The sequence below is a fragment of the Ornithorhynchus anatinus genome, chromosome 8, assembly GCF_004115215.2.
Source record: "Ornithorhynchus anatinus isolate Pmale09 chromosome 8, mOrnAna1.pri.v4, whole genome shotgun sequence".
NCBI classification, from domain to species: Eukaryota; Metazoa; Chordata; class Mammalia; order Monotremata; family Ornithorhynchidae; genus Ornithorhynchus; species Ornithorhynchus anatinus.
This window is the reverse complement of record NC_041735.1, coordinates 37,568,051-37,588,211: the sequence shown is the minus strand read 5'-3', so window position 1 is coordinate 37,588,211 and position 20,161 is coordinate 37,568,051. Positions and strand designations below refer to the sequence as shown.

General features: G+C 43.4%; 1 protein-coding gene across 1 annotated transcript in view; it reads left to right on the top strand.

Moving 5' to 3' along the window:
- Window positions 1–20,161, top strand: part of CDCP1 (CUB domain containing protein 1) — a 55,052-nt gene that overhangs the window by 17,423 nt on the left and 17,468 nt on the right. The window contains exons 2-4 of the mRNA XM_029071222.1: window positions 6,751–6,960; window positions 11,965–12,321; window positions 15,314–15,679. Coding sequence (XP_028927055.1) covers window positions 6,751–6,960; window positions 11,965–12,321; window positions 15,314–15,679 — 933 coding nt within the window. The remainder of the gene's footprint in view (window positions 1–6,750; window positions 6,961–11,964; window positions 12,322–15,313; window positions 15,680–20,161) is intronic.

The window sequence follows — 20,161 nt, the reverse complement described above, 5'->3', positions numbered from 1 at the left end:
GACACTCTACCCCCATCCCCCTGGGTAACTAGTAAACTGGGCCATTTGGGGAAACCCAAACAGCCTCTGGCCAGAGGCTTTTAAAGCTCCATCATGAGCAGTTTAGAGGGTCACCAATGTGTTAAATTTTTCCTTCCGCGTGATTCTTACTCCTTTTCTGATTCCTACCATTTTTTAAAAATGTCAATCCTGGTCTAAAGGAAGGAAGTATTGCTAACTCCAGCATTGTACGCATGTTTTGAAATTAGGTAAGGCTTCTATAGAAAAGCTAAAACTTTACCAAAAAAAAATTACTTTCCTGATGTGAATGCTTGTTTTCAGTCAATCATTGGTATTTATTGAGTGCTTACTCTGGTGCAAAGCACTGTGCCTAGCACTTGGGAGAGTTCAGTAATAAAGCATTGGTAGATACGGTAGATACGTTGTTTCTGTAAATTCCAAAAGCTCAAATGAGGATTTTTGGATTCGTATTAAATTATCACTAATCATTAGGAGCAATAACATGGTTTCATGACAGTAAGAATCATGCCTACTAAATACTCTCGTGTATCTCCCAGGCACTTAGAACATTGCTTTGCACACGGTACAATGTAAATTCCTCGAGGGTAGGGATCATGACTACTGAATCGGGAGTAGTCTCCCAAATGCTTAGTACAGTGCTCTGCACAGAGTAAGTCTTATTAAATACTATTGACCAAGTAGATGTTTTTCACATGTTTATTGTTAGAGCTGCTGGGCTGCATGAATTCTCTTTCGGAGGGGAAAATGCTTTTGTTGGTCAATTATATTAATCTAGAGTCAAACTAGCCCTGCTAGGCCTCTTAATTAAACCAATGAAGAGGTCTTAATCTCTCCCCCATGAATGCCAAAAGAAAAGAGATGACATAAAAGAGTGGCCAGAGCTTTTGCGTAATAGTAATAATATCCTGTGTGTCATGGATGAGCGATGTGAAGAACAACTGGAAATTCCCACCCAAAATACCTCATGTAAGATTCTGGGTAATCCTAATAAGGAGTTGGTTGGGGGTGGGTTGGGGTGGGGTCTAGGAGTAAGGCAGAAGGCTGAGCCATATGAATCATGAAAAAATGTTCTGCTTTGGAGGCTGGGAAGTGACTTTAACTTAAAATGTAAACTCAACTTTAACTTGAACTCTTGTGTTTGAAGCCCCTTGATCCTAATAAACCCCTGGGGTGATTGTTGCCTTCGTTTCTAGCCACTTACATTGAAATAATTTAGGGTACCTGAATTGAAAATTATTCAGTATAGGATATTATTATTATTGCGTCAATCAACGGTACTTATTGAGCACTTAGTGTGGACAGAGCAGTGAACTAAGTACTTGCGTAAGCACAATACAGTAGATTTAGTAGACATGATCCTGCTTACAGGGAGCTTACAGTCTGTGGGGAAAAGGCATTAAAATAGAGATAGGGGAATTTGTAGAGTATGAGGATCTGTACGCAAATGCCGTGGTCCTGGGGTGAGTGTCAAAGTGCATGAATAATGCAGAGTGAAGGGTAGGTAGGGAAAATGAGGGCTTAACAGGGAAGGTGTTTTGGAGGAGGTATGCCTTTAGGAGGTGGGAGAGTGATGGTGGTCTGTTGGATACGAAGTGGCAGGAGGTTCCAGACCCGAGGGAGGGCATGGGCAAAGGATCAGTGATGAGAGAGAGGAGAATGAAGTACAAAGTATGATGTCCTTAGGAGTAAAGTGAAGGGATCGGGTTGTACTTGATCAGCAAACGTAAGGTAGGAGGGAGAGAGCGGAATGGGTGCATCTACAGATATTTCATTCATTCAGTCGTATGTATTGTGCGTTTACTGTGTGCAGAGCACTATACTAAGTGCTTGAGAGGCTATAATACAATGATAAGCAGACACATTCCTTGCCCACAGTGAGCATTTCCTAGGGTAAAGCAGTGTGAATAAATGATCATATTGCCCTTTCAAGCATCCTGTTAACTGTTCGCTGTCAGCAGGAGGCCATTGGGTTGGTTGAACCATTGGTCTGACCTCGTAATAGGCTGGCCACTTATGGCCCTGGTGACCACTGAGCCACTTTTGTGAATATTGGTCTAGTAATGGGATCTCATCACGTATGTGCCATTTTGCAGAGGTGTAGTGATTTTGCCCAGTATTAAAATGTTTCTCTGGGGGAACTCCTGAATCCCCACCTAGTCATAAAATCATCTGGTTCCCAGTTAGTACTGGACAGGAGGCAGTCCAGATGAGAACCAGACTGTCCAATATAAAACCAGTGGGTGTGCACCCTACCCAGTAAAAAAGCATCCCACCATATAAAAGTATGGATTCAGTCAAGCCCTTTGCTCTTTCTAAAAATGCTAAGTTCCAAGAAGTTTTCGTGGGATCTTGAAAAGCTCTGATCAGCTTGTTGGTTGGAGGAAGATATCCAAAATATCTAAACTTGTATTTTTGGCTTCAAAAATCATCTGATTTTTGGTGACCTTTGTTGCTGTCTACCTAAGCAGCATAGCAAAGTAGCTCTTTGTGGGTAAGAAACGAGTCTACCAACTGTGTTATATTGTACTCCCCCAAGTGCTTAGTACAATAGTACAATACTCTGCACACAATAAGCGCTCAATTATTGATTTGTCACATGGATATCAGTGCTAGTTTGCTGTCAGGTGGCTGTAAATATCTGCTTTGGTCAACAAAACCAACCAAATGAGAATTAAGCTTTGTGCTGCTCCAAACTTAATCAGATAAATAGCAAAATGTGTAGGATTTGTACATTACATTCCTTAGAGTGTATAGGCTATATCTTCTAAAAATGATGTAATGTGCATGTAGAAAGATGACCTTGGTAACAAGTAATTAAGAGGTGAGAGGAGATAGGTACAGCACAGGTTAAAGGATTAGGTTTTAGGAGAACACGAGAGTCACAAATCAAGGAATTATGTACTGGGAGTCAGATTTTAGGTGCTCAGTGATGGTGGGGTGGAATAGGGAGACTGTGCAATTAATACTGGATAGAGAAGAATAAGAAGACTATGGAAACAGTACTTGGTTTCTAAACTAGGTCTACGCCTTTTGATACTTTGTGGCAAGGAGACTCAGATTTCCTCTTTTTTTTACTTGGTTCAACCACTTAGAAATCATAGTCTACTACTGAGTGCTTACTGTGTGCAGAGCACAGTACCTAGCACTTGGGAGAGTACAGTACAACAGAGTTGGTAGCCGAGTTCCCTGCCCACAAGGAGTTTACACACTAGAGGGGAAGATAGCTGTTTAAATTACTCAGATATGTACATAAGGGCTTGGGGCTGAGGGTTGGGTGAATAAAGGGTTCAAGTTCAGGGGTGACGCAGAAGGGAGGGGAAGGAGGGGAAACGAGGACTTAGTCTAGGAAGGCCTCTTGAGGAGATGTCATTTTAATAAGAATTTGAAGATGGGGAAAGTGATCGTCTGTCAGATAAGAAGGGGGAGGGAAAATTATCGTAGTGATAATTAGGTCCAAAGTAGTTTTAGAGGGGTCTGGAGAGTGAGCTTTGCTATTTGGAGGGTAGATTTTAAACTAGGCTCTTCTCCACCTTAGAGTTCCAGGAATTTGGCACTAAACTCAAAAATTAGTTTCAAGGAAGAGTAAAGTTAGCCCTTCACTAGGAGCCACATACTGGAATAGCAACAGTTATAACAAATGTATATATATATATACATACATATATATATATATATTTTTTTCTTTCCTGCCATAATAACCACAGAAGATCAAGGATTCTTGATTTCCAACAGAAATCTCCTTGCAAAATCTGGAGGAAAACCAGTTTTGTGTGGAGTTATTTATTAAAGTGTTCATTTCTACATGAACTGACATGTTTCTGTGTTGGGTGTGTTTCTCAACCACTCAATCCTTTCTTGTTCCCTAAGTGGAATGTTCTTAAAGCTTAACTACACCTAATACAATTTTGAAGTGCATGAAAAATGTATTTTTTATAAATAAATGAAAAGTATCCATCTGTTAGGCTGGTCAGTGATACTTATTAAATAAAACATGTCAGATGATAAATTAGCCTTCATTGACTCCTCCTCCTCCTCCCTCTCTCCCTGATCAGCCCCATAAAGGCTCTTCAGAGTTGGAACCAACATACAATCCTCTGTGTTTTGTTGGGGTGTTAACAAAGAATGCACCCTGATGTCATGTGATCTTGCAAAACAAATATGAACAGGCTTCCAAGAAAAGGTGTGCTATGAGGCAGGGTAGGTGTATTTCAAACGCAGAATGATTTGAAATTCATTTTTAATCATTCACTGTCCTCTCTACATTTTCAAGAGAGACATTAGGGAGACTGTAGAGCCTAGTGGAATGATTTGGGGACTGGGGCTCAGAGGAGCGTGATCGAAACCTAATCCCAGCTCTGCCACTGGCCTGCTGGATGACCTTGGGCAGGTCACTTAGCTTCTCCATACCTTAGTCTCCTCATCTGTAAAATGTGTGTGTGGGGGTAGTGGTAATGCATCAGTTTCTCCCTGCCTCTGATTATCTGAATATCATGTACCAACACCGGTGCTTAGCAGTGCTTTGGCATATGGGTAACACTTAATACAGCCAGTCCTCCTATAGCAAAGGGGTGGATTTCTTGCAAAACACTGTGTTGAGGATATTAGTGCAAGTTTTTCTTAAATGTCCAGTTGTGCACAGTAACCCACAAATCATGATTTTTGCTACACTGTGCAATCCAACAGGTTCCTTGTTTTGGCGGAAGCTTCCCCAGTTCTTAACCTTCGAGTAGAAACACAGAGTGAAAACATTCATTTTATCAATCAATTTACTGAGGGCTTACTGTGTGCAGGCCACTGTACTAAGTGCTTGGGAAGGTATAGTACAGCAGAGTTGGAAGACAAAGTTCCCCGGAGTTTTCAGTCTGGAAGGGTTGGTGTGTCATTATTATTCATCACTGGTATTTGAACAAATCTGTCAGAACTGTGCTGGATTAGTCTTCAGACTAATCTGCCACTGGCCTGCTGGATGACCTTGGGCAAGTCATTTAACTTCTCAATATCTCGGTCTCCTCATCTGTAAATTGGGGCAGTAATATATCAGTCTCTCCCTGCCTCTGATTATCACGCAGCATCACCGGCATTGCTAAGCACATATGGCATAGTGAATAGAGCATGGGCCTAGAAGTCAGAAGGACCTGGGTTCTAATTCAGACTCCTCCACTTGTCTGCTGGGTGACCTTGGGCTAGGCACTTAACTTCTATGTGCCTCAGTTGCCTCATCTGTACAATGGGGATTAAGGCTGCGAGCCCCATGTGGGACATGGACTGTGCATCTACCCCAGTGCTTAGAACATTGCCTGGCATATAGTAAGTGCTTAAGAAATATCATAAAAAGATTGAATAATAATCAGAAGCAGTGAAGAGAAGGCTGAGGGGTGTGAATGCCAACCTTTTCACTTTGAGTGCACAGATCTGAATCTGGATAGGAGGAAGTGGGTTGGAGCTTGGGAGTGGCAGGCAGGCTTTAGAGCTCTAGCAGGCCAGAAAGACCTGATTGGGCCATTGACGGGGGGCGGGGGTGAGAGGTATTTGGCCATGCTCAGAAGCTCTCAGGTCTTGTTGTGAGCCTGGAACTGAAGTCTAAAAAGCTGATAGGGTGAAAAGAATGGGTTCGCTTCTGCCCTAGAAGCCCACCGAGATTGTGGCTCCTGTCACCCCCTTGGAGTTGGCATTGAGTCATCACTTAAAAATGATCTTTAGCCATATGAAAGCTGAATGCGGTCATCATTATGACTAGACACTTCCATGAAAATCGAATCATAATAACTGCCTCTCGCTCCCTGATGGCAGCTCTGGCAGAGTGAAACATTTGGGAAAATAAGTTGATGCTTTTGCCCAAAATGAGGTTTGGAGATTAACTCTGAATTTCAGTCATCTAGACTATTTCTTATTATCTGACTCTGGAAACGAGAAATGAAGTGCTTGAGAACACAATGGGGACTGACTTCAGCAACCCGACCAATATATTTGGCTTGAATTTTGCTGTGCGGTGTGGAAAGTGCTATTGGGCTTGCATTGGTCTTTCACCAACTTCCACACATAGGCAACAACATTAGTAGCCACATCGCTGAATTCAAAGGTCAAGTGATATTCACTCATTCAGTCATATTTATTGAGCATTTACTGTGTGCAAAGCATTGTAGTAAGTGTTTGGGAGAGTACAGTATGACAAGAGACACATTCCTTCCCACAATAAGCTCATAGTCTAGATATTTAGGCAGAGGCCATGGAAGCATTGATAACATTTTTGTGTGTGTGAAATTTCCCTTCTCTCCCCACCTTCATCTCTTTCCTGTTTCAGCTCCTCAGGTGCTACCCTCCCTTCAAATATGCCAGTCACACACATTTTCAGTCCAGGTAGAAGCTGTATTTTGTAGAAATAATAGATCATCTCTCAGATATTGTCCATTATGTCCATAATGTCCATAAATAGAATAACTGAGGATGTTAGTTACTGCACAACTCATTGGTTTGTCCTTTTTTCATTTTGTAAGTTTGTTTTCTAAAATGACTATCCTGGGCCATTCAGACTAGTGACTGGAAAGTTTCCTCATCTGTGTTTGCTCATGGTTGATTCTTCTCCTCTCATATCAAAGACTAGCTTGATGTCTTCAAAGTGTTGGTTCCTCCCAGAGGAAGAAGAGATGGAAAGCAACTTTTGTCTCTGCTTTTATTTACTGTTTATATCACTCCATTCATTGCATTTTTGTTTCTTCTCTTTCATTCCAGCATACTATGAAATCTCTCTGCCCCCTGGAGACAGCATCACAGTTACCATAAAACTTGAACCTCAAGTTGGGACCGGGCTGCATTGTAAAATATGTTTTCAATCACTCTGTTGGCCTGCGATGACAGTCAGATCTGGAGAAAAAAAAACCTTCTATTTTAACTGCATTAACCCAGAGAAATATTTTGTCCTCACAGTCCACAAGGAAATTGGTAAAGTTTTTAGACATTCTTTTTCAATACTATCTCTCTCTCCTCTTTCCTTCCTCCCCCCCCCCCCCCACCCCATCTTGCCTCAATTGGTGGAGGACAGTGGTTTTCAAATTGGTCCATTCTGCAGTAGAGATTTTCAGAAATATCTGGTGACCTGAATGGTTTTGCCCTTGTTGAAGCAGGAGCCTGATGGGGAAGTCACAGGAGGTAGGAAGAGAAGGTTGGATCATAGTCCTCCTAATAAAAGTGAATTGTCTCCCCCTCTAGACGGTAAACTCACTGAGGGCAGGGAACGTATCCACCAACTCGGTTGTATTATACTTTTCCAAACGCTTAGTACAGTGCTCTGCACACAGTAAGCGCTCAATAAATATCATTGACTGAATTGTTCTTGAGCATTAGGATAAAGAAAAGTTGGGGAAACACCATTTCCAGTAATCTAGTGGAAGCAAATGGGAAATAGTTCCCCAACGGCCGTATTGAGATTGGACTGCGGTCTATTTGCTTGAATTATTTGTGTTAGGAAGGTTCCTTTTGCTGTGAACCTAAGATTTGGTAGTTGATTTTTTTTTTACTTTTTATATGCCTTTTTCTTGAGACTCTTGCTTTATTTGACTGCCCTGATAATTTATTTTCTTCAGCAGAAGTCACAGTAGAGCTAGGAGATTTTAGAAAAGGGAGCGGCTGTTAATGGAAGTGTGAAGGTGCAGGGAAAAAAAACAAGCCTGCTAGTGACTAGGGGCAGAAGCGAATGGGGTTGCAGGGGTGGGAGGGAATGACTTAGGCCACTGATAATCATCCTTCTGGAAGATGGCAAACACACTGCTTAGTCACTCTATCCATCTTTCATTTGACTGTATTGTTTCACTCTTTGAGCTATAGCCTGAAGCCATTCTGGAGGCCTCCGCTGTTTCTGGACTGAAAGCAAGTCTCCATACTATGTGTGGACTTCCCCAAAACCCTCACTCTTCTACTCTACCTTCTCTTTCTCTACCCAATGAGCTGTCTTTTGAGAGAGAGAAAGAGGGAGAAGTAGGTCTCCTGCCCGCTCTCAGACTCTATCCCTTCTACTTGGGCCTCATATGTTTTCCAAGGACACCAAGGAATTATTATGAAGGACACCAGTGGTCTCCTTATAGGCAAGTCCAGTTCATAATCCTCCTTGATCTCTCAGCCTCCTGTGACATTGACCATTCCTTACTGCTGGATCTTCTCTCTGACCATGATTTGCCAACACAGTGCTCACTCCTCCTTCTCATTGCTCATTTCCTAATTGTGGCGATCCCACAAGGCTTATTTTCTAGTTCCTTGTTATCCTTGCTTTACAAGTCTCCCCCCCCCCCTTTCCTCTCCCCGAGCTGAGGAACAGGGACCATGTTTAATTTCCAGCTGTATATTCTTTCCCAGTGCTTACTAGAGTGCTGTGAATACAATAAGTGCTTAATAAATATTATTACTTCTACTCTCTCGGCAAGTTCACCTTCAACTACTATTTCTACAATCATGACAGGTTTATTTCACAATCAATAAATGAATCGGCCTACCATGTAGGAAACTCTGTAGTAAGCAGCTGGGAGAGTGCAAAAGAAAAACTAAAATTCCCTGCTCTCAAAAAAACTTTAAATCACTAACTCCAACCTTTCTCCTTTTACAGTCTCACATTTCCTTTTGCCTCTGGGGTATCTCTACGAAGATGTCTCTCCAGCACCTCACAAATAGTGCCTAAATCTGAACTCATCTTCCCCCACCTCAAGTCTCCATATCTGTTTTGACACCACCACCATCCTTTCTTTCCCAGGTGCCCTGGCTACCATTTTCAAATTCTTGCTGTCAGGTAGCTTTTACTAAATCTAGTTGGTTTTCATCGTTAATATTTTCCTGACTCACCCCCTTCTCTTTACTCCAACAGCCAGCACCCTGATTTCATTTCTTATTATCTCATAACTAGACAACTTTGTCAGCCTCCTGACTGGCCCCTCAGCCTCCAGCCTTTACCCCCTTCTATATTATACACTCCTGTCCGGAAAATTTCCTGAAATGTTGTTCAGCACATTTCTCTCCCCTTCTCAAAAATCTGCAGTGGCTACCCACTTCCCTTTACATCAGGCATAAATTCCTTTCTATTTATTCTGTCCATCCTACTTGTCAGTGGTGTATACTGACTGCTTATTGTGTGCAGAGCACTGAACTAAGTGCTTGGGAGAGTACAATACAATCTTTACCCTCTATTTACCTGCACGTGCTCTGTGCTCCTTCTGAGCTCAGTATCTAACCGAACCTTGATCTCAACTCTCCTGCATCCGACCTCTTGTCCCTCTCATCCCTCTGCCTGGAATTTCCTCCCCTTTCAGGTTTTCCTGACCACAGTGCTCCCCATCCTCAAAGCCCTCCTGAAATCACACCTCTTCAAAGAAGCCTTTCTCTGTCAGTCCACCACTCCAGGTTGGACTGGCCCAGCACCATTCTTAAGCACTTAGGTATTTCACTTAACCCTCAGCTCTTATAGCCGTGATCGTATATATTGCTGAGTGGAACTGTAAGACGGTGCTCCACAGGGGTCAGTCTTCAGTAAGAGCTATGAATGTTCAAAACATCCAAAATGGCCTGTTGAATACTGGCAAGGGAATTGCCGAGAAGGAAAGGAGAAACTACGTTTCCCAGGAAACAGTGGTGCTGACTTGTGACCTTTTTGCAGTACATTAAGGGGTGACCCTGGATAGATCCATGCCAAGTTCTCTTGGTAGGGACAGGGAAAGATTTTTTTTTTTCCTCTTGGTGCTGTTGGAATAAGGATTCTGCATCTACCTCTGAAGAGCTGGGTAGGAAGTCCATATCCCCTAATTTAAGTTGGAGGAAATGTAGGGCAGGGATATGGGGGTTGATATGATCTATTTTGAAGCTTAATAATAATGATGATGATGGTATTTGTTAAGCACTTACTATATGTCAAGCACTGTTTTAAGCGCTTGGGTAGATACAAGCTAATCAGGTTGAACACAATCCCTGTCCTACATGAGGCTTACAGTCTTAATCCCCATTTTACAGATGAGATAACTGAGGCATAGAGAAGTAAAGTCACTTGCCCAAGGTCACACAGCCCACAAATGGTGAAGCCAGGATTAGAACCCAGGTCCTCCTGACTTCCAGGCTCATGCTCTGACCACTAGACCATGCTGCTTCCCTATTTTCTGGTGTAATTCTTTTGAACTTCTCCGGTGTAAATATGTTTGTGCTGTTGAATTTCTATATGAATTTACATTCTTACATTCTTTTCAAGTGTATCTCCTGTTACAATTACGGAGGTAGTAGCTCTAGTTTACTCACTGGGCCCTGATCTTGTCTATCTTGCTGCTGACCCCTTTCCCACATCTTCCCCCTGCCTGGAATTCCCTCCCCCTCCCTATACTCAAGACCACTGCTCTCTCCACTTTCAAAGCTTTATTAAGGTCGCATCTCCTCTGAGAGGCCTTCCCCAATTAAGCCCTCTTTTCCCTGTCTTGCTCTCCTGTCTGTGCACTTGGATCTGTAACTGTAGGACAATTAATATTTGCCCCACCCCAACCCCATAGCACTTATGTACATATCTTTAATATATTATAAATTATTCATATGTGTCTGTCTCCACCTCTAGACAGTGGACTCATTATGGGCAGTGAACATGTCTGCTATTTATGTTACTTTATACTCTCCCAAGCGCTTAGTACAGTGTTCTACATATAGCCCTTAATAAATATCATTAATTGATTAAAATATTATTTATTAGCAGAACACATGTAATCAGAGTTTGTATAATTCTTCAGAGTACTCAGAGTTCCCTTTTGGGTTCTGGCCAGATTGCACATCTCTTTTGTGCCTTTTGAGTGACTGCTTTGGCGAAGTGCTCTACAGCTTCTCATTGCAGGTATTTTAGCAAGATACGTCCCTCCCAGTAGGTATATATCCATCAAAGTAGGCTTCATATTTTTGCTTCTACTGGTCATATCCTGTTCTTTCTCCTGCTTCAGAAAGTTGCAAATAATTTGTTTCTGCCTTCTCCATTATATGCTCTTTGAGAACAAGAAATGCGTGTTTTGACCCTGTGGTACCCTCTCAAGTGTTTACTACAGGACAGTGCACTGCACAGAGTAAACACTGAATAAATATTTTCGATTAATTATTTATATTCTTACACATTTGCTCTTATTCACAGCCTTTCCATTTCTAAAACTCGATCAATCCCTCAGCCAATTTTATTGGGAAAAGAGCAGCCATATAAAGCAAAAGATTTCCCTGAAGGAATGAAAAGGGAATTGGAAAAAAAAAAAAAACAAAGCAAAAAACAAACCCAGCCAAATCATAGGTTTATGAAGAGAGGAATTTTCCAAAAACAAGTCATTCAGACAAGACGAGACTGCACTCAATAGAAACGAAACAATTTCTCTTGTGGGTTGCAGTCTCAGGGCCTAAGCCCAATAAAGTGCTGCGTGGAATTCAGAGCAACCTTCAACGCTGGTAAAGAAATAATAATTACAATGCAGCAAAAAAAAATAGCCGCCTCATTTCTCTTCATTAGAACCATATCCACAGGAAATTTGGTTACTGATGAGGTAAGCCAGGTTTAGGAGGAAATTCTGGTTTTGTGCTCCAAGAGTTATGAAACTAGCTCTGACGAGACTAGGTCAGGTAGGCGTGGATCTGAGTTCTTAATAAATCAGTTGGTATTTATTGAGCACGTACTGTTTGAGGGTGCTGTGTTAAGTGTTTGGGAGAGTGCAGTACAACAGCGTGGGTAGACACGTTCTCTGTGCACAAGGAGCCTAATTAATAGAGGCACATTTTGAGCTCCACTTTTGTATGAGTACCTCAGTGTGGGGAAGTTAGGCTGCTGGAGGGGAAGTGAGGAAGGGAGAAGCAGGGAGGTTTTGGACAAGAGGGAGTGAGGCAAGAAGCTTTTTTTTCCCTTCTTTTAAGGTGTTACGGTCACTCTTTCCTTACTTATCACACTCATTTCTGTGTATGATTTAGATTGTACAGCAGAGCGCTGTCCCTCTGGAAACGTAATGCTTCAGCCTCCAAGACTGCCTCCCCTGAACAAGACTTTCACCTGGCACGTAAAAGCCGATAAGAGGATCGGCCTGGAATTGCAGTTCCCTTCCCCCCGCCTAAAGCAGATTGTGCCCGGATCCACCTGCCCGGATTTGGTGAGCTACAGCATCCGTGGCTCTGTTGATACCCGGATGGTAAACATTGGGACCTTCTGCAGCAACGGCACGGTATCGCAAATCAAGCTGCAGGGGGGAATGATCGTGGACTTAAAATTACCGTGGAATGAAAACCGCAACTCTTCTGGCTTCAGTTTTAAACACAGCTCTCCCATAAAACGTAAGCATTCAGTTGCCCTTAAATCATAGAGAATTATCGTGCTGGAGTGACTTCCAGAAGTGATGCTGCTGCTGCTATAGTGAGCCTGTACTGCTTCCTGCCAGAATCCATTTTTATGTTTAACAGTGGCTCTTCCCTCCCGCTTTCCTCTTGTGATTAGTACTTTTCATCATTAGAATGAAGTCTCTAGATCTACCATAATTATTTGTTATTTTCTCCTTTGTTCATCTTTCTTTAGCTTTCTATTATGAAATTCCTATTATCTACCATTCCTAACCCCCCTGTGAGAGATTCCCAATTGTTTTTTCCCTAGGACTTAGCTGCCCACTTACTACCAGCTCTTTGAAAAACCACATTTACCACTGTCTTCCCATTTCCAAGTACAATAAGCTTGCCAATAAGATTTTTTTTTACCCTTGGGGTTTTCTGTTGCTTACTTTAATCTGCCTATTTCATGGACTCAGATATTTGTGACCTCACTGTTACAGTTTCTTTCCAGAGTCCAAGATGGCTATAGACATAAATAGGTAGCCAGTAGACTGTATTGGGGTATGGCAAGGAATGTTCCACAGAGCCAGGGTGGCTTCCCCTAAACTCTTCCAAGAGGGTGCAAGGGATTCTGAGAGAGACTCAGTGGAGTCTCTAATTGCCAAAACCCCTGAATCCATTTCCACTGCTGATCTAATCCAAAGTAACATTTCAGAGGTTAAATCAGGTGAGATCTCAAATCCTCTGCCCAATTCACCTTACTCCTTTTCTGTCTGTCCTATAACTCTGTTATTTATTAAACACGGGGCTAGATACCGGCGAATCAAAGCAGACACAGTGCTTGTCTCACCCAGGGTTCACAATCTAAAAGGCAGGAGAGTTCAGGTATTTTATCCTATCTCCCTTTTACAGATGAGAAACAAAGTCCTGGAGAAAGCTGTGGAGACTTGCCCATAGCAAGCCAGTGGCAGAGTGGGTTTAGAATTCAGGCTTCCTGACTCCTAGTCCCATGCTATTTTAAATAATGGTATTTAAGTTCTTCCTATGTGTCGAACACTGTTGTAAGTGCTAGAGTAGATATCAGTAAATCATAGTACACGGACTCTGTAGGAGGGATAACTGGAATTGCATCCCCATTTAAAAGTTGAGGAACTAGGCACAGACAAGTTTAAGTGACATGCTCAAGGCTACCGAATAGACAAGTGACAGAGCCGGGATTAGAATCCAGAATCTCTGTCTCCCAGGCCCGTTCTGTTTCAATTAAGAGACTCTTTCCTCTGAGCTGCCTAGTGACTAGAAAGAATTAATGTCCTAAACTTACTACAAGGAAGTAATTCAGATGCTGGAAGAATGGAGTTCATTTCATGTTATACTTTTGAGCTTTAAGGTATGAAGGTGGTATCTAATTGTGTTTGCCCATTCTGAGTTGTTTGTTGGGCAATAGCAATACTTTATTAAACAAGGAGAGGGCAATTCCAAGGCAGAGGCACCCTGTTCATTAGTCTGGCAGCCAGTGAGCGAGGCACAGGCTCTTCCTGGGGAGCAGAAGGATGTCTCACTTTCAGTTTCCTCAGATGTTGCTGAAGTTGTAGGGAAACCTTTTCCAAAAACTCTTTCTGAGCGATCTTGTCAAACAACTCCATTTTTCCTCAGTAATTTCCCATGAATCGTGACTCAGAGGTCTGACCTCTATTCCCACTCCACTAATGACACGGTACTATCCGTGACCAATCGTTTAACTTCTCCATGCCATAGGGTCCTCATTTGTCAAGCTTGCAATCATAGACCATAAGCTCGTTGTGGGCAGAGAATGTGTCTGTTATATTGTGCTCTTGCGAGTGCTTAGAACAGTGCTCTGTACACAGTAAGCACTCAATAAATATGATTTTCTGATTGGAAAGGACAGCCAGGGTCAACATGCAATGACTATCAATTTTATTTATTGAGCATTTTCTGTGAGGAGAGCACTGTACTAAGTGCCTGGGAGAGTTGGGAATAATAATGATAACAATGATATTTGTTAAGCGCTAACTATGTGCAAAGCACTGTTCTAAGCGCTGGGGTAGATACGAGGTCATCAGGTTGTCCCACTTGGGGCTCACAGTCATAATCCCCATTTTACAGATGAGGTAACTGAGGCACAGAGAAGTTAATTGACTTGCTTAAAGTCACACGGCTGCTAAGTGGCAGAGCCGGGATTAGAACCCACGACCTCTGACTCCCAAGCCTGCCCTCTTTCCACCGAGCCGGTAGACACGTTCCCCCGCCCACAACGAACTTGCAGTCTAAAGGGGGACAGTAATCTGAGTTGATAGGCATTAATATAGATCATTTATAATATTTGCAGAAATGTGCAGAAGTGCTGTGGAGCCGAGGGTAGGGTGAATTCCAGATGCCTAAAGAACACGGATCTAAGTGCATAGGTGACGCAGAAGGGAATCCAAGGTTTCTGCAAGCACAGCAACTCCATGTGTGGGGCCCAGGAGCAGAGAGCAATCTCCCTTCTCCTCCTCCCCTCGCCTACCTGTCGAAGCCAGGGGCACATCTGTTTCCCGCAGAGAATTGATGCCCAGGTAGCCGCTTCCTACCTGGCTGCTTCTCTTCTCCCTGATTTACATCTTTCCTCCACACCGATAAGGGAAACAGTGGCTCCACTCATGGCTGAACAACCAGCTGCCCGAACCCACCCCCGCTGCCTTGGGGCCCTTTTGCAGCTTCTTTGTTTTCCTCCGAAGTGCCAAGGGGAACCGGCATGGTTTTCTTCTTATCCCAACTACTGTCGAGGTAGTTCAGGGTTGAAGTAGGCTCTAAAAAGGGTCCATCATGCTCTGGTTTCTGAGTATGCCATTGTTTTTGCGTTCTGATGACCTTGTGATTTTTTTGGTGGGGGTTCACCCGGCCCTGGATTCTCTCTCCAGAGATAATGAAGGACACTTGGATGAAGCGGGTGATGGTTACCTTCCATGACCTGTACCCTCACCATCTTGTTTCCTTCCCTGGACAGGACTGTGCATCATCGAGTCTGTCTTTGAGGGTGAAGGAGAGGCAACTCTGATGTCGGCCAACTACCCGGAGGGACTTCCAGAGGACGAGCTCATGTCCTGGGGGTTTACCATTCCCCCACACCTCCGTACCAGCGTCTCCTTCCTGAACTACACCCTCGCCAACTGTGCCAATAAGGAGCAACGAGTGGAGTACCACATACCGGGCTCATCAAGTCCCGAGGTGATTCCCTTCTCAGACAAGCAGCCGGGCAACATTGCCGGAAATTTCAACATCTCCCTGTTGGGCTGTGACCAGGACACTCTGAATCCCGGGGCTCTCCGTTTGCTCTTCCAGGTTCTGGTTCAGCATCCCCAGAATGAAAGCAGTAAGTAGCACCCCCTTTGAAAGCCCCAGTCTCTCCACTTACTCCACCCCTCACCCAGCCAGGCATGAATGGGAAAAGTGAGTAGATGTCTGGCTGGTCTAGGCCCCGCGAGGGTGCCACAGCCAACTGGATTTCCCTGGTGGTCCACAACAACTCATCTTAGACCCTGGACCCATTGAGATTTGTAGAGAGTGAGTTGCTAGGTGACGGTGACAACCCAGTGATGCAATCTCAGGTGCAGGGTGGGTCTCTTTGTAACCTTTTGAGGAACAGGAAGATGACATTACCTTTTGATCTGAATTCAGGAGTGGAGCGTTGGGCGTCTTTTAAAATTGTCCCAGTTCTAATTAGTGAGGGACTTGCCCCGTGTCTATGGGCAAGCCTCTTAACCTTCTCTTTCTGGTTTGTTCTCTGTTGAAATGGCATTTCCAGGAATCGAGCCTACCTCACTGCACGACCCAGTGAAAGTTTATGAAGGGTGGAAAGTACTATGAATAAAGGGAGTTCAAGGTGCTGGATAAATGCTCAGCAGCCTGGCAGAGGGTGGGTGAGATACCTCTAACAGGCAATATTGCCTGTAATTGCACAACCGGGATGGTGGATAAACTTTGCTGATATTTTTTTCCCCTTGCGAATCCTTTATGTGACGGGAAACTAGGCCAGGAACTACATTGAGAGTCAGAAGTCCATTTTTATTTACTTGCAATGATGAAAGACATCTTGTAAAACAAGGAAGGTGTGGAGGTTTTTGTGGCTAGCTTCCATTAGCTATTTTTTGGGTATTTAGGAGTTGGGGTGGTGGGGTTTGAGGAAGCAGCACCACCAGTATACAGGCATGGAAACTTAATAATAATAATAATGTTGGTATTTGTTAAGCGCTTACTATGTGCCGAGCACTGTTCTAAGCGCTGGGGTAGATACAGGGGAATCAGGTTGTCCCACGTGGGGCTCACAGTCTGCATCCCCATTTTACAGATGAGGTAACTGAGGCACCGAGAAGTTAAGTGACTTGCCCAAAGTCACACAGCTGACAAGTGACCGAGCCGGAATTCGAACCCATGACCTCTGACTCCAAAGCCCGTGCTCTTTCCACTGAGCCACGCTGCTTCACCGAAAACCAGAGTGGTTCACAAAGATGCCAGGAAGCCAGTAGGCTTTCTTTGGTGGACTTACTAATAATGGTGATAATAAATGTAGTGCTTAAGTGTTTATTAACAATAATAATAATTATGGTACTTGTTAAACATTTACTATGTGCCAAGCACTGTTCCAAGTACAGGGATCGGTCCAGGTTAATCAGGTTGGACACAGTCCCTGTCCCACATGGGGCTAACACTCTTATCCCCATTTTACCGATGAAGTAACTGAGGCAAAGAGTAGGTAAGTGACTTGCCCAAGGTCACACAGCAGATGTGGAGGATGCGGGATTAGAACCCGGGTCCTTCTGATTCCCAGGTCCATGCCCTATCCACTAAGCCACACTCAATCATTGTACTAAGCGCTGGGGTAGATACAAGATAATCATTTGAAGTAGGAGGGAGGATAGGTTTTGAATGCCTGTGCAGATGAGGGAACCGAGGCACAGGGAAGGTAAGTGACTTGCCCAAGATCATGCAGCAGGCAAGTGGTGGAGCCAGGAATACCTTTTCTCCCTCCTGCTTACACGGTGAGCCCCATGTGGGACAGGGACTTTGTCCATCCTGATTATCATGTATCCACCCCAGCACTTAGAACAGTGCTTGTAGGTACAGCCTGTTCTCCCGTAACACATCTTGTCATTTTATGTTTTGGATTGAATATCATTGAGAAATCAGCCATGTTCTTTCAGACAACATCTGCCTGTCTGATTACGAAGTGATGTAATGTTGGAAGAATTGATTGTGTTTATATGCATGACATTGATCAAAGCAGGTGTGGCCTTATAGAAGATATGTCAAAAATGTAACCCCGTAATCCTGATGAACTGTATTTTGTTATACCTTTGTTGTTGTTTTTTAGTTTATGTGTGTGCCCTACCTCTATGTACCGCCTTGTGTTTCATGTGTCCACTCTCAGATTTTGTATTTCTCAAGGGAAAGGCTACTACTAGTATGCCTGTAAATTCCCTTGCTCTTAATACCTTGTGCTTTACACTTTGTAGGCCCTTAATAAAGATTCATCTAATCCTTTTTTATAATTCAGGAATTGCATTCCTGCAAATCCCTGCCTGAAGCTCATGCTGGAGTGTTACTCGGCCTTTCCATGTCATGCGTATGTGCACAAGCCGATTCTTCCTAAACCACATCAGCTTGTATCTCAACAGGTTAATGTCAGAAACACCCTGTCACCAAAACACAGAGGGACAGCACCCGTGTCCACATATCCATGTTGCCATTCCCTTCTTCCTGTTATCTTTAAATTACTTTGTGTTTGTTTTGCCTGTTACTGTTAGTCTTGAAGTCAGGGATCATTTCTTCCATGTCTCTTGTTCTCAGTACATTGCTCTGCCTGAAGGAACTCATTAAATACCAGCGACTGAAATCCGGTCAAACTTCAGGAAGCACAGGCAGCTTCTTAAAGTTTTCACCAGCAACAACTACAAGAGAAGAACAGTGTGACCTAGTGGATAGAGCACAGGCCTCTGAGTCAGAAGGACCTGGGTTCTGATCCTGGGCTCACCACTTGTCTGCTGTGTGACTTTGGGAAGATCATTCAACTTCTCTGTGCCTCAGTTACATCATCTGTAACTGTGTCCAACCTGATTATCTTGTATCTACCCCAGCGCTTAGTATGGTACCTGACACAGTATGCACTTTATACTATTTTTGAAAAAACCCAACTGCAAGCTATATACACTTTACTTGGTTGGAAAGCATTGTTTTGGATGATTAATGCATCAGTAGTGTTTAATGAGCACTTGCCCTGTATGGAGCACAATACTAAACATTTGGGAGAATACTGTGGAGTTAATAAGCATGATCTCTGCCCTCAAGGAACTTACAGTCTAACAGGGGAAGCCGTACAGCATCTGGTCAGTAATTCAGAGGCTGAACAATAAAAGAACTGCCATCCAAATCCCCATTGATGTCTATAAATTTCCCAGTCCTAATCCTCAGATTGAGTCCTCTAGACTCTGAGCTCATGGTGGGTAGGGAACATGTCTACCCCCTGTTACATTGTACTCTCCCAAATTTTAAGTACAGTGCACTGCACACAGTAAGCGCTCCATGAATACGACTGACTGGCTGCCATACTGAATCAGCAGTTTGGAGGAAACAGAGAGTGAAGGAGTGGTTCGGTATTAACATTCACAAATAACCAGAAGAAAGTGTTCTGTAAGTTAAATCCCGTCAGCAAGTGAGAGTTAAGAGGGGAGAGATTGGCTTCTCGCTTTGTGTGCTTTCAGCAACCGTTCTGTACAATCATCTATTCGGTCGTAGAGCAGTAGTGAGAAGTCAATCAATGGACTTTATCGAGCACCTTTTACATGCAGAGCACTGTTCTAAGCACTTGGGAGAGTACAGTAAAGGTAGAAGAGTGTCCATCCACAAGGAACCAGATTCAGTTGCTTTATTAAGAATTACTTTTGGGTCTTTTGTCAACTGCCCATGAAGGTAGAAATCGGGGGGCTTCAATTTCTTTCAGTGGGAGCCTGATTCTAAGGAGCTCCTGAATTTTCAATCTTTTCCCTTTGTAATTGCTATCCGCAAAGCATTCAGTCTAGGAAGTTTGACTGCCTGAACGTGGACCATTTATACAGTGTGATGGTTCAGTGCTTAGAACAGTGCTTGGCACGTAATAAGCGCTTAACAAATGCCATTATTATTAATTATTATTATTATTCTATCCTTTTGGGAAATAGGGCTTTCTTGGGAAATAGGATTTTGATTCTCTGGGTGAGTAAACCCGAAACGTAGGGTTCCGAACGCCCCAGATATTTAAATGCCCCTGCTTCGTGAAAAGCTTGGTGGGATAAAGTCATTTTAAATCCTCATTTCTTTCCCATTTGAGTAGGGACTGGGTTTCCCTCTTCATATAAACTGGGGCTCCTCTAATTTTCTCTGGACTTGATCCACTGGAAGGAAAGCAGAGCTGCACTGAAGGAGTGGCCAGAGGATAATTATCCTGGAGAGTCCACGCTCTGACACTCCTGGCAGTGGTTTGTGTCGACTGTCTGTATTAAATCCTCCTGATCATCACAAACGTGTACGTAGCCCTGGCGAGTGGTTCGCTATTGAAACAGGCAAGTGTAGACAGCAGAGAGCGATCAGAATATAAGGAATGATTAAAATGACAGGTTCAAATTCAAAAGTTCCTAAAGCAGTGGTAAAATATGTAGAATAATTGTTTGGAAATGACTATCCTGGAGTATCTCATTGCTTATGGCAAAACTTCTCTGAGGAACCACCACAGCCAGTGTTCAAAAGATTATGCTGTCTATCCTGGTGGGGAGGGAGTGAGAGGGAGAGGTAATAGGGGCTGAGTCTAAAGATGGCGACTGTT